We start from the raw sequence: 15,066 nt of genomic DNA, 5'->3' as shown, positions 1-15,066 counted from the left end.
TGTGAAATGAGTTCTTCCCTGTCTTCTTTGAGAAGGGCAGTCCTTACCTTCTGAGTTTTATTTTTGATTCATGAACCTTCTTTTCCTGCAAGGGTTAAAAGACCCCATCATTTCCTCACACATTTATTCTCCACAAGTTCAGCAGGTCATGAGGAGCTCCTGTCATAGCCTGGCATGTGCTTACCGAGCTCAACTCTTCTCTGAGGTGTCAACAGACTCTGTAACTTTTCTGGATTTGGACTTTTGGGGTTTAGGATTAGAGAGGTTTTGAATCTCATACTGGCTACTGATCAACCCAGTCAGGGGAGTCTGGGTGCTAATCCACTCTGTATTAAAGAGTTTACCCCAGGCTAGAGCATCATCTGTATTTATTTTCTCTTGCTTGTTTCTGGAGAAACCACATTGTTTTAAGTGAGGCCATTTTGTGGTATTATTTGCAAAGCCTCTCGGGGTACAATACCTTCCACATAACTTCAGAGGAAAGGCAAGGCTTTCTGGTGTTGCAAATAATACCACGAGACCTGGCAACATAATAGAAAGAATAACAGAATTAATATAATGGAAAAAAGGGTGGAAGAACTGGGGGCCCAGGTTTATAGAGTTATGAAAGAAAGAATATTTCTGATATTTGCGGACATCTCCAGGGCAGAAAGAGAATTGTGAGTGGTCAGCTGTGAGTGAACGGCACAGGTCAGCGACTATATGCTTCTGATTTAGAAATGATTATAAAACACATACAAAGGTGCCTCTATTGCCTGTCTTGAGTGTGCTCACAATTTAAAAGTAATTTAACACTGAAAGCTCTTTTGCATGTTTATTTACATAGCTTAACTGTGGTGAACTGTGTCAAGGTCTTGGCGAAGGACACTGGGTCTTTAACCACTGTCTTGATTACTCCTTGGGGCCTGAGAATAAACTTCCAGGAGAGTCTTTTAATTTTGCCATTTTTCCAGTCTGATGTCAGGTAAGAGCGAGGTTTCCAGGGCTCTTATCTTGGGACAAGTCTGAGCTCGTGCGGGGAGAAGCAGCTGAGCTGTGGTTTTGACCCCATCTCCTCAGGCAGGATAGAAGGGCCATCCTGCTGGTCACTCTCTGGTCAGTCACACAGGCTCGCTACCTTTCTTAATTTCTCCTCCTCCAGAGCTGTAGATCCATACCTTCTTCTGTGCTATACCTTTTTGCTCCCTGTAGCCTCTAATATGATTGATCTTAACCTTTATGTTGTAATCATGCTATTGGCTACAGGAAAATTATTAAATGAGAGAAAATAGTTTTTCTTTAAAAATAAAGTGTGTATGTGTATGTGCATGTGCATGTGTGTGTGTGCATGTATGTGTGTTGTATGTTTATATATGTTCAACTACATGTGTGTAGGTGCTTGTGGATATGTATTTACCTGCTAGTGGAAGCCAGAGATCAACTCAGATGTCATTCCTTAGATTCCATCCACCTTGTTTTTTAAGATAAAATCTCTCACATTTATATGCTGACCCATAAACCTACTTGTCCCCTCCCAAGTGCTCGGAGGGCCAGTGTGGGCTCTATGAGAGTGCTGGAAATTGAATTAGGTTGTCATTCTTACGTGACAAACACTTCAGCAGCCATTTCCCTATACCTATGCTCCAGAAATTCTTCATAGTAAAAGTAGAATCTAGTGTTTATCTCTCCAGTGACGGCAAGGAGGGAAACGTAACAACTGGTTGACAACTGTAACATTCTTGTTCATCCTTCTCATCTCTGTAGAGCTCAGCTTCTGGTTCATTACTTGTCTCATCCTAACTTCCTTGTGCTGATATCTAAGTACTTTAAATATGACCACTGATAAGATGCGTTATAATGAATGAAGTGAGTGATGTACACTCACCAGATAACATTAAAATTTTTCTTTCTTTCTTTCTTTCTTTCTTTCTTTCTTTCTTTCTTTCTTTCTTTCTTTCTTTCTTTCTTTATTTCTTCCTTCCTTCCTTCCTTCCTTCCTTCCTTCCTTCCTTCCTTCCTTCCTTCCTTCCTTCCTTCCTTCCTTTCTTTCTTNCTTTCTTTCTTTCTTTCTTTCTTTCTTTCTTTCTTTCTTTCTTTCTTTCTTTCTTTCTGTTGCTGGTCCTGGAGAGATGGCTCACCAGTTAACTTCTCTTAAACATACTTGGTCTTCTAAGGACTGAATTTTGGTTCCTAGTACCTGCATTGTCTAGCTTCCATTTGCCTGTAACTCTAGCTCTGGGAGATCTGACGTTCTCTTTTAGCCTCTATAGGCACCCATGTGCATGTGTACATACACATAGACAGACAGAAAGACAGATAGATACTCATACACATAAAAATAATATTAAGAGATATTGTTCTTTGATTAGATCTCTGGATTATTATTGTTATAAATAATATTTTAGTGGGATTTTATTTTTATTATAGGATATTGCTAGTGTTGCTAGTATAGAGTATGGAGAAGTGTCTGACTGTTTTTAAGTTAGTAATTGTTATGATTTGAATACTGAATGCTATCTTGGCCCTGAATAGAGGTCTGCCAGTGAAGGCTTGGTCCTCAGGTTTGGCTGGTAGAGGGCGGAGCCTAGTGGGAGTTCTTTATGTTATTTGTGGTATGAAGCCTAGTGGGAGGAGTTCTTTATGATTTGTGGTATGACTTTGGCAGGTTAGTTTTATGTGGGATATTTTGTTAGTTTCTTCGAAAGAAGTGTATAAAGCCTGACACAGGTAGCTTGCTGTCTCTCTGCCCCGTTTGAGATGGACTCATTCACTTACTGCCGCCTGGACAGCTGCCCTCTGTGTTGTGTCGCTGCAGCCAAAGCCCAGATACTGAGGCCTTCTGATGCTGTTTGGGCTTTCCTCCTCTATAAAGAAGCATATGGGTGGAGGTGAAGTGGGTTCCTTTGTTTCTCTCCATATGGTTGCATAGCCCCTCACTGAACAGTTTGCTGTTTCTGTTAAGATTATTAGCTTGTGAGCTTTCAGGAACTGCCTGTCACTGACTGTGTTCCCATGCTTCAGCTACAAACACAAGTCATCTTTTTATGTGGAGGTCTAGATTTGAACTCAGGTCCTCGCAGCTGCAGAACAACTGTGCTCTATCTGCTAAGCCATTTTCTTATCCTCCCATGACATTTTTACACTTTTCTTAGAGAACCTTGCTATACTTTGGATCATTCGTGCACTCCAAAGGCCTGTTTATTGAAGGCTTGGTCCATGGTAAAAGCCATGAGGGATGGTGGCTAGTAGAAGGACATTAGGTAATTGTAGGCATATCTTTGAGAGGTTTATCCATCCTTCTCCATCCTCTGTTCTTCTTCACTCCTGGCTGTCATTAAGTGAACCATTTGCCTTACTAGGGATTCTGCCATGATCTGATGTGTCATGAAAGGCCAAAAGTCTTGGTCTGAAATAACCATGGATCGTCTGACCCATGAACAAATTGTACCACCATCCATAGACTTAGATTCTTCGTGGAAGTAGACTGAGGGTGGCAGTCTATGGCCAAGTATTTTAGACTGTATATAATGTGTGCACATATACATTTACATACCTACCTATATCTGTACATATTAATAGGAATGGGTATTTAAAGTACTGAAAATTTCACGGGCAAAGGCAAACTTGATCAAAGATTCAAGTCAAGAAGTTGTAATCTAGAAAATACTAGTGTCCATGCCGAGTTAAAACTAAAGAAGAGGAATTTCAATTTGCTACTCTGAAGAAAATTAAAGCACAGATGTAGTGCATGGTGACACCTCTCTGAAATCTTAGCACTGGGAAGAAGAAATGAGAAGTAGAAACAGAAAGAAATTCAAGGCCAGCTTTGGCTACACAGTAAATTTGAGGTCAGCCTTGGCTACCTAAAACCTTGCGTAAGACAATGAGAACTAACCAAAGAGAAAAATCAAAATATAACTATATGATCTTAAAGTGGTTAGTCCAGATGCTAAAACCCAGGAAGTTACACTGTCTTATCACTGTTGCCCATTAAGCAGATGGACTAAAAATTTATGATAAATAAAGTTGACCTGACTGACTGGGTTTAAGGGCGGATTCCTGAGCAGAAGCCTGTGTGGATTTTGCTTTTTGACTATTCTTTAGTTATGCTTTAGAGTCAGGCAGACCTCATTTCTTCTTGTGACCCAGCTGTGCGATCCATTGTTCCATTTTCTTGTCTGGAAAGAGGATATAAAAATATTCAGCGAGTTGTGGAGAGTACATGTGGTCTATTAGCTTAGGATAGCCTTTTCAAATCCTTAGTTTCTCTGAAATTTATGGATGTCTTTTATTTTTAAAAGGACACCCACTTCATTAAGAGTTCCCATCAAATGACAAATGATTGTGCTAATGCTAAGAAAGGCTTTGGGCAATCTTTTCAAACGACTGTAATAACAAACCACTGGGCAATTGGAAATTTCTCTCTCTGGAAAAACATTCTGTGTTTCAGGACAGATGGTTTACTGAAACACCTTATTGGTACTGTCTGCTTTTGCTATAAAAGGCGTGTTGTAAACAGTCAAATAAAGTGGGCTTTGCTCAAGAAACAATGGCTTTCTAATTCTGTGACCAACTTCCAGCTAGTCATTCTCATCGTAATTCATACGCATGATCCTTGTGATTACTCTGGGCAAGCCATAAGTGATAAACACTTCTTGATTAGGATGAAAATATCTATGTCTATATTTGGAATATAAACATTTTTTTAAAAATTTTAACTGTGGGTTTAATAGCAGCCATCATGACTGGAAACCAGAATTCACAGAGCTGTAAAACGCACAGTTAAAAGTAAAATGCCTCAGATTGTGGTTGGATATATACCAGCTCTCTTCTTCCAAAACTGCCTTTCTGCCTATTGAGTTTTTACTGTCGTCATTGCAAAGACAGAAATGATGGAGCGAGGATTATAATTAGAATAATGACTGATTCAATTAAATAATAAAAAAACGAGGTCGAACAATACCAATGTGAGGATAAGAGGAAGGAGACTACCAAAATGAAAATCATGCCATTCATCATCGGAGGATATAAAGACGCTTAAAAGAAGGGATGGCCACACCTTTAGTTACAGCGCGCAGGATGCAGAAGCAAAGTCAAGAGGCTATCCTTGTCTGAATAGCAGGTTTTAGGCCAACCAGGACAACATAGTGAGACCCTGTCTCAAAAACAAGCAAACAAAAGATGCTCACACCGACTCGTGCTAAGAATTCATTTTAGTTTTATTTCATAGTTTATACAAATCACCCTTTCACTCCAGGTCAGATTCTAACCTTGTACCATTTTGACAACTGTATTTCTTTGTCTTAAAAAAGACTTGTGTGTATGTGTGTGTGTCTCTCTGTGTGTGTCTGTGTGAGTGTGGGAGTGTACGCACATGTGTATGTACTTGTGTCTACATACAAGAGACCAGAGGAGGCCCCTAGACCACTTGGAGCTGGGGTACAGATATTTGTGGGATACCCGACTGAGACTGCACAGCGAGCACTCTTATCCACCGATCCATCTCTCCAGTCCTAACATTCATTCATGCCTTGGTTATGGGTTCACAGCCCTTTTGGTCAGTTAGTAAAGTCTGGTGTAATGGGCACAGGAGAGTCAGTGCAAAACATCTATGAGCATCTCTTCTAGAGTTAAGAAAAGGTTCTGGTGACAGTGGAAGGTTAGCTGGGAGACAATAGGACACCTCTGTGGACAGAAATGGGACCACCATGCTTGAAACATGAGCCCTGCCAATGCCAAGGAGGCCATTTCATCACTCCTTGCCTACCAGACCCCACCCATCAAATCCAAACTCTTCCGGATTTCATGTTATTTATGTGTATGTGTGCACCCATGTCCATGTGTGGGTTGTGTAGGTGCATTCCCACTGACATGAGAAGAGTATGTCAGATGTTCTGGAACTAGAGTTAAAGGTGATTGTGAACTACTTATTTGATGTCTTAGTCAGGGTTTCTACTCCTGCACAAACATCATGACCAAGAAGCAAGTTGGGGAGGAAAGGGTTTATTCGGCTTACACTTCCACATTGCTGTTCATCACCAAAGGAAATCAGGACTGGAACTCAAGCAGGTCAGGAAGCAGGAGCTGGTGCAGAAGCCATGGAGGGATGTTCCTTACTGACTTGCATCCCCTAGCTTGCTCAGCCTGCTCTCTAATAGAACCCAAGACTACCAGCCCAAGGATGGCACTACCAACAATGGGTGAAAATGCCTTACAGCTGGATCTCATGGAGGCATTTTCTCAAGGGAGGCTCCTTTCTTTGTGATAGCTCCAGCTTGTGCCAAGTAGACACAGAAAATGAGCCAGTACAGTGACAAAGTTATGAATGATGGCAGTTTGAAAATTAGTGGGTTGCACTTCCTTATAGCTACATCATTCCCTGTGAGACTAACCAGGCTTTTCTAAAGCTGTCAGGAGAAAGAATGGTCCCCTTGGAGTAAGGTGATATGAAATCAGGCATAGTCTAATGCCTGTGTCTTAGTTATGCTTCCATTGCTGTGATAAAACACCACAACCAAAAGCAAGTTTGAGAGGAAAGGGTTTATTTCACTTAACTTCCCATGTCACGGTTCATCACTGAGGGAAGTCAGGGCAGGAATTCAGAGGAGAGCAACCTGGAGGCAGGAACTGATGTGAAGGCCATGAAGGGGTGATGCTTACTGGCTTGCTCCACATGGCTTGCTCAGCTTGCTTTCTTACAGAACCCAGGACCACCAGCCCAGTGATGACACCATGCACCATGAGCTGGGCCCTCCCCCATCAATCACTAATTAAGGAAATGTCTTACAGGTAGATCTTGTGGAAGGAATTTCTCAGTTGAGGTTCCCTCCTTTCAGGTGACCCTAGCTTGTGTCAAACTGACATAAAACTTCCATGACTGGATGAGAACTCTGTATATTTTTATAAATACTGCACATGAGAAGGGCTGTTGTTACCATTTCACAAAGGCTCTGGGTGTCTAAGAACAGGTGTCTCTTCAGGAATGTCTTCATCATATTTTCTCTGAGGGCATTTTCAAATGATGTGCCAGGGGAAAATGATTCTACATCTGAGCGATACTAAGTTCAAAACTGCTCAAAAAACTGGGGCATTCATAGTGCTGGGGTAGAAACCAGGTTCTCGTACTTGCTAGGCAAGCATTTAACCACTGAGCTACATCTCCAGCCCTTTGAAATTAATTAAGCTCGAGCAATGGAAGTGCTAATGCACTACAAAATTGTAAAGACGTATATTTCCATGATGAAGCTTATAAATAGACTTCTTTGTAGTAACTTTGGTGTCCTTATTGTGCTACATGCAGTTCTATGAATGCATCGTGTTGGTCTGTCCACCTAGAGATATTGTACATCCAGACTCACACAACAGAAACTGATGGCCCTACTGTAAGCTGGGTTGGGACATAGTCAAGACGATCACATGCATTTTTGAGATAATATTTTAGTGTGATGATTTGTTAGATAATGAAGCTAAATTAATCATTTGTTAGACAGAATTTTCCTAAAACTTTGCTTCAGCATCATTATCATCTTGCACAACGCCTGGACAGTGGACAGAGAAATTCACTCACTGCTGGATTAGTGTGTTTCTTGAAAGCTCAAAGAGACAGAAGCATAAACACACTTCTTGAACTTGCCATTAGTATTTGTTTTTGCTCTTCTGTTTGAGACAGGGTTTATCACATAGCTCAGGCTTATGCTGAAGCCCACGCAGCTCTCAAACTTAAGATCCTCTTATGCAGCCGTGCAGGCGCTGGGCTTATGTGTCATCATGTCTAGCACTGATTGACTTGCCAACAGCCAATGGAGCCCTGACTAAGGTCAACATGCACACAGACAGAGTGTGTGCTGCTTTAATAATTTCAAAATAAACATTTAGCTAACATGGATTCTGTTGTGATAACTAAAGTTGCAGATTCATTACTATTATGACCTTTGACACAGTTTTATTTTATAGCCTGAATGGAACACTGAAATATTATGTTATTTATTTTGCTCTTTGAAACCTGGAAGTGCATGTGTCCTCTCCTCATGTATTTATTTAACACAACTGTGAGCATCTGAGAAATTATAGATGTAAACGATGGATTATTTTCACAGATCGTCCAGATATTTTGTGCCATCTACCTTTTTCTAAAATTTCTAATCACTGAAAAAGGGAAGGCATCTTACTGAGCACAGTGCTTGCTGGACTGGAGTTTATGACCCTAACACCTAGGTAAGGGCCAGGTGGCATGATGGGATCCCTGTTACCCCAGCACTTGGGAGGCAAAGATGGAATCCCAAAAGCCAGTTGCCTAGCTTGACTAGCTGAATTGGTGAGCTCAATAGATCTTAGAAGACATCCAATGTCACCTTTGGACAATACCAGTTTACCCTAAAACATGCAAATCTGTTGAAGAATCCCTAGTCTAGCTTGTCTCTAGAACAGGTACACAGTGCCCAACCATTCAAAACTCCCCCCTTTACCCGTTGCTTGAAGCAGTTGCTCCAAGGCCTGGATCATTAATTAGTCATACACCAACAAGAAGCTTTCTGTAATGTAAGTCTGGGTGGACTTACCAGAGCATAGTTTCCAGACTTGTGAAGAGCCTGTCGTCCGAGGCCAGGGAGCATGGCTACAGACTGTGTTCACTTGCCCAGCTTGCAGGTGGTCCCCATCTTAACCTCAGCTCCCCGAGACCTGCCAGCTGTATTAGAGCTCAGCTTTCCAGGAAATTCTAGGCACCTTCAAAACCACCTCACTTATACACAGCAAACCCCCTATGTGTTCTGATTGCTCAGTACAATGTTATTTCTACAAGCTACCAGAGGGAGGGGGGACTGCTTATTAAAACAATGTGTGATGTTATTAAAAAATTAGTAAATTATATAAAAAACAAAGGAAAATAATCAGAATCCTATTATCCAGAGTCAACCAATGCAGCAGTAGAGCACCTCTATCGTTTTATTGTATGCACAATAAATGCAACAATAATATGCACAACACAACAGTCTCTTCTTCTGAATTGAAATCACATAAAATAACATTTAGTGGCTTGCTTCCTCTAAACTAACACTAAGTCTCATGAGCAATGCCTGTGTATAGTTCCACTTTGTGACATGACCATGATTTATTCATCCTTTGTTGAACATCGTGGTTGCTCTTAAACTATCGGAAATGCACTAGTATCAATAACATCCTAATTGGTGTTGTCTTTTACAGAAATATTATATCTACATTTTTGTCGATGACTAACTAATTAATGATCTGGGCCCTGGAGTGACTGCTTCAAGCAAAGGGTAAAGGGAGAGTTTTGAATGGCTGGACACTGGCTTCCTGTTCTAGAGAGAAGCTAGACCTGGGATTCTTCATGTGCACTTTACATGTGCATATCTCTAGCACAAGATGGCTCTTTGATACAATGGCATGGAGCACGTTTGTTCCCAGATTTACAGGGCAATGACTGGCTGAGCTATGACATACCAAAGGCACAATTCATTCACTGACAGAAAGTACATGCAAGATAGATATTTACTCATTCACCCTTGAACCAAAACTAATACAATAAAATCCTCACAGGCAGCCGATAGATTGCACAGTGGCTGCTTTGTTCGCCCCGTGTCTTCAGGGCCTAGCACGTTGCCTAGCCGAGAGGATGGATGTTTGGTTGGCGAAGACAAAGTGTAAAAGTGAAGATATCTCATTCCAATGCCAGTCGAGTCTTGGTTCCATTTCTGTGAGGACTGGGGCCTGTACACTTCTTCAATCTTTTTGCATAATTAGGGGAAGCAGTACGTGAATATGCATCTGACCCAGGTACTCTTGTGCAGGGTACACTATTTTCATTTGATACATTATTTTTCTGGAAAATGAGCCATTTCCCAAGGGATCTGCTGAGGCTGCAAGATCCTGTTTCTTGTGGGTGATATCAAGCCAGCCTGGACTCTTCCATTAGCTTATGGTGCTACTGAAACACTTAGATTCTTTTAATGCCTCAAAATATTGAACCCTTCATGAGGATTGGGTAGAGATTTCTCTAATAATATGTTGTGCTTTGGGGTACAACCTTGAGGAATAAAAATGTGAGTGAATTTATGAAGTACATTTCAAGTGTAGGCTTTGTACTTGGTAATAGAAATAAAAGACACTCAAAAGTGCATAGATGAGTACAGGATTGTTATGAGCACTATAGTAATTTATACTTTACTAGGAGCTGAGTAGGGATGAATAGGGACTGTGACAATCCGTAGTCTACTAGGGGCTGAGTAGGTGTAGATAGGGATTATGACAATCTATAGTCTATAGGGCTGAGTTGGTGTGAATAGGGACTGTGACAATCTATAGTCTATAGGGTTGAGTAGGTGTGAATAGGGGCTGTGATAATCTAGTCTACTAGGGGCTGAGTAGGTGTGGATATGGACTGTGACAATCTATAGTCTACTAGGGGCTGAGGAGGTGTGAATAGGGACTGTGACAATCTTTAGTCTACTAGGGGCTGAGTAAGTGTGGGTAGGGACTGTGACAAGCTATAGTCTACTAGGGGATGAGTAGGTATGAATGGGGGCTGTGACAATCTATAGTCTACTAGGGGCTGAGTAGCCATGGATAAGGACCAGAACTACCACAGGGGAAACAGCTGCAAACTCATTGTGGTGGGGAAAATAATTATCACATGGAGATGAGACCATTCTTGGAGTTTGTAGGATGAGTAGGAATTAGTGGGAAGAGAAATAAGGTAGTGGGTTTTAAAGAAGAGCAGTTCAAGCTGATAATCAGAAAGGTGCTATATCTCGGGGACAAGCAAGGTCTCACCAGAGAGGGTCTGTGCCTCAGGTAAGAAGTTGTAAGAGGCAAGTTAGGTGATTTATGCAGCAGCCACTGTGGAATGTGCTGTCTAGACAATAAACACTTGTTAAGGGATCTCCAACCTTTAGCCACTGATATCATTGATATGAATAAAGACCATTTTTACCTTTTTCTGACAATAGTCTTAAGTTTATTTTCTTTTGGGATTTTCAGGTTTTGTTATATTATATCTTAATCCAAATGGTATGATTGCTGGAACACCTTTCTAATTTTTTGGAACCATCTTTGATTGATGTATTTATTACTTATTTTGATAGCCTGATGTTCCCACTTTTCTCCCACTTGCGCCTTTGTATGTGGTTGTCAGAGCTGGGCTTGGTGATTTGCTTTATTTTAACATAGAGTGGCAAACATTTACAGAACCAGATGATCTTTATAATGATGCATGCAGGAAATGGCCACAGGACACCAAAATAGACACTGATATGATTAAGCCACAGTTGGAATGGGGACTCATTTCTATAAAACCTTCGGAAAGTTCCCTGCACCCTCCTGGGAATGTTAGCCAAGTGAAGACGGAGAGGAAGAAAGTGGCACTGCTGGGAAAGTGAAAATGAGGGCGACATTATAACTACCAATGGGAAATTCTAAAGTTCTTTTTTTTCCCCTCTATGCTCTCAGACTGGCCATGAAGACATGATCCTTTTGCTCCCATCTTTAGAGTGCATGTAGTACAGTGCCTGGAAAAGTTCACTGTTTAAAAGTACTTACAAGCTTATGAATAATTTATTTGCTTAAATATGCTTTCATTTTCTATTGAATAAACTAATGTATATTTGCTTTAAAATTCTTACTCCCAGAAGTATAAGGCTAACTGTTGATACCAATGCTTGTTTCTCCTTGAGTCTGTTTGTTCACAGTGGAATATCATTTTTCTAGTCTTCGTGTCAATTTGAATTAAAATATTCTATGGACTACATCCATGATTTATGGCATCATTCATTTATATCCACCAGTATTTTGCAAAATGGCAGCACTTTGTGAGATGTGGTACAAAGGTCATGCTGCATTTGTAGTCAACTTGAAAAACTGTGGGAATGAAGAAATGTCTGTGATCAACAGCTTTTGCTATTTTGTTTGTTTTCTAGGTAACAATGGCCAACATTGCAATAAATGGAAATAATTCCCCAGTGACCTGTGAAACGACACTTTTTGCTCTCCGCATGGCAACGTGGAATCAGATCTTAGACCCCTGGGTCTATATTCTGCTACGGAAGGCTGTCCTTAGGAACCTGTATAAGCTTGCCAGTCGTTGCTGTGGAGTTAACATCATCAGCTTGCACATCTGGGAACTCAGCTCCATCAAGAATTCCTTAAAGGTTGCTGCTATCTCTGAGTCACCAGCTGCAGAGAAGGAGAGCCAGCAAGCATCTAGTGAAGCTGGACTGTAAATCAATGCAGTGTTAGAAGAAAGTTATGGAAACTTCTGAGACATCTCAGCTGAGCCGACTCATCGTGTAACTGGAACATTTGGACCTCTGTGTAGTTCGGGAGCACACTGGTCAGACACAGCTTCTGACCTTTGTTAAGCTGACTGCTGCATGGTTGTGTATTTTCATTTGTTTGTGTCAACAGGAGATAGACAGACACAATGTGGTGCCGTTGAGTAGAGCACATATTTGAGTTTAATCTGTGTGGCTTATGTTCTTGGAATAAATGAATCTGTCGAGGCCCAGTGCCTTTATTTGACCTATTTTTTCAAGCACCTCATGCTCCTCGCACTGTAACATGGCATTTGAGGATCCCTGACTTACAGACAAAGCTTAAAATGACACAAGACTTTTTGTGTTTGCGTGTGCAGTTCTGCTCTGTTTACCAGCCCATGTGTCCTCAATCAATATCTGCATGACCATGACATCTGAGACTCACGGTGACTTTGATTTTGATGGCCACTGTGTAGGTTGGCCAGCCTGATAATGTGAGGCCGATGAGGATAATCATTCTTGTCACAACTGACGGGTGTGGTTGCATGCATTTGTTGTTATGAAGGTCAATTATTTTTCCATATTGGTTATCCTCCTATAAAGTCATAGGTTTTCAGTGTCTAAGTAATCTCCCTTACTCTGAAAACTATAGAGGAATGCAGGCTTTGTCTTAGCACACATTCAGCTCATGATAGCATATCTATCATAAGCCCTATTATAGATGATACAAACGTTGAAATCCCACTTACACATGCCAAGAGCACGGCAAACATTGCTTTATCTGAGTTGTCCTCTCAGTGTCAGAGAATAAAAGAAAAACAATCAAGACACATTCGAAGTCTGTTTGCAGCTATTCTGTTTCTGCCTTACACACACAGGCATAAGGAAGTTCTGTTAACAGCAATTTCACTAAACTAGTTGAACCAAACTTCCAAAAGCCCGTGTTGTCAGTGAGGAGTGGAAAGATCTAAAATTAGCCAGGAGTTTGGATCCACTGTTATGGTTAACCTGAGACTAAGTGACAAGATTCTGTTGCCAAATTTCCCAATCTTAATTCACACTTCTCCTTTGTTTTTATAATTTAACACAAAGATACTCAATTTCAGTAATCATTCTAAACATTACGTCCATCACTGATTAGGGTTAGTGATTATGTTTTATATGGAAATGTATTTTCATATTTAAAATTTTTCCTTGCTTTCATCAACTTTGGCTTCATTTAAAAATTATTACTATTTTTTGAAGTGTGTATGGGTGTTTTACTTGAATGTATTTCTGTGTATCATGTACCTTCCTGGAATCTACTGAAACCAGAAAAGGACATCAGATCCCCTGATACTGAAATTACAGATGGTTGTAAGCTATCATGTGGGTACTAAGAATTGAACCCAGGTTCTCTGGAAGAGCAGCTGTAGAGGAATTTTAATCCAGCAACCATGTGAATTCAATAGACTTAAAATAGTATCTTCAACATGGTTTCTCTGGCAAGAGATCACATCCAAAGACCTTCTAGGTCTGTAAGATCTGGCTGGAATGCAGACAAGTCCTGCATTATAGTACAATCAGGCTGTAATATAGACACACCCTTAGTACACATATTTAATTCCTAACAATGAAGGTAAAGTTAGTTTGTAGAAGGAAGTAGTCACTTTTGAAAGCAATGTCCAATTGAGGGGCAGATGGAGTGATGAATCAGAGAAAGTTTTGGCTGAATGAGTTAGAGAAAGGATATGCCCAACTCACATGAGAATAGCGCAGGAAAGAGAGGATACCTAGGAGCAGAGCAGAGAGAGAGAGAGAGAGAGAGAGAGAGAGAGAGAGAGAGAGAGAGAGAGAGAGAGAGAGAGAGAGAAGAGAGAGAGAGAGAGAGATTGGAGGGGCCGTGGTGTGTGTTTATGGCAGTTTTAGTTTTATCAGGACAGTTTTACACAAATCAACTGGAGAGAGAACAAGCTGGATACAGGTGAAGACAGAGTGAACCAAAGAATAAAAAGGATCCAGGAGAGTAGAACTTACTGACAAAGTTAGTATGAGGCCAAGCAAGCAATCAGGCAGAAGTGGAGAGAAGCCAGATTGAATCAGTCAGTTTGGAAGATTAGATTGTTTGGAGGGTAGAAGCTTTTAGGCCTAGGCTTAGGGATAATTAGAACAGAGAAAGAAGAGCTCGGGGCTCAGTCTAAGCTGTGTATTTACACGGCTAGAGTATGGCTTTCATCTCATCCCTTTGTCTAAGGAAGTGAGAGCACCATTTTCAAGCAGCCACCATTCTTAACTGTTGAGCCATCTCTCCAGCCTTTCAGAATTGTTTTTTTTTTCTATAAAAATGATTTCAGATTCTAGAATTCAAAATAGTATCTTCAAAACCTTTTGCTTTTGATTGGTAGTTTACACAAGATATTATTACTGCTTTTGGTAAATTCTCATAAGTAAAATGAAAGAAATTAAGCTAATAGCTTGATTTGTTTAAGTCTTGTTGAAGACTTAAAGAAAATTAAGTATTTGTCGTGATTTGAAAGGAATACACACTATTTTGTGATAATCTTTACTTAAAGACAAGTGATCAATTGCACAACTGACTCTTATGTAGAGAATATTTCAGAGAATAGACAACTATTTTTGGTGTAAATTGAGCATGGAGTTGTAGAGTGTGCACAATTTAAATTTAAGCTGACAGCTACATGTTGGTTTTTGTGATGTACATATGTATACATATATGTATGTGTGTTCCTGTGTGCATGCATGTGTTTATGAATATGTGTATATATATGTATGTGCATGTATATGTATAATGCATATGCTTGTAAAAAGGCATTACAAT

The 15,066-nt window shown here is 40.4% G+C and overlaps 1 protein-coding gene across 2 annotated transcripts in view; it reads left to right on the top strand.

Moving 5' to 3' along the window:
• Positions 1-13,472, top strand: part of Ptgfr (prostaglandin F receptor) — a 33,987-nt gene extending 20,515 nt beyond the window's left edge. Inside the window, exon 3 of one of the 2 annotated variants that reach the window (XM_029537768.1) lies at positions 11,913-13,472. In XM_029537768.1, coding sequence (XP_029393628.1) covers positions 11,913-12,215 — 303 coding nt within the window. In that variant the 3' untranslated portion in view covers positions 12,216-13,472. The remainder of the gene's footprint in view (positions 1-11,912) is intronic. The other variant, XM_021196888.2, reaches the window with a different exon arrangement.
• The last annotated feature ends 1,594 nt before the right edge of the window (positions 13,473-15,066 follow it).

Source organism: Mus pahari, chromosome 4 (assembly GCF_900095145.1).
Source record: "Mus pahari chromosome 4, PAHARI_EIJ_v1.1, whole genome shotgun sequence".
NCBI lineage: Eukaryota > Metazoa > Chordata > Mammalia > Rodentia > Muridae > Mus > Mus pahari.
This window is presented reverse-complemented; position numbering and strand designations above follow the sequence as displayed.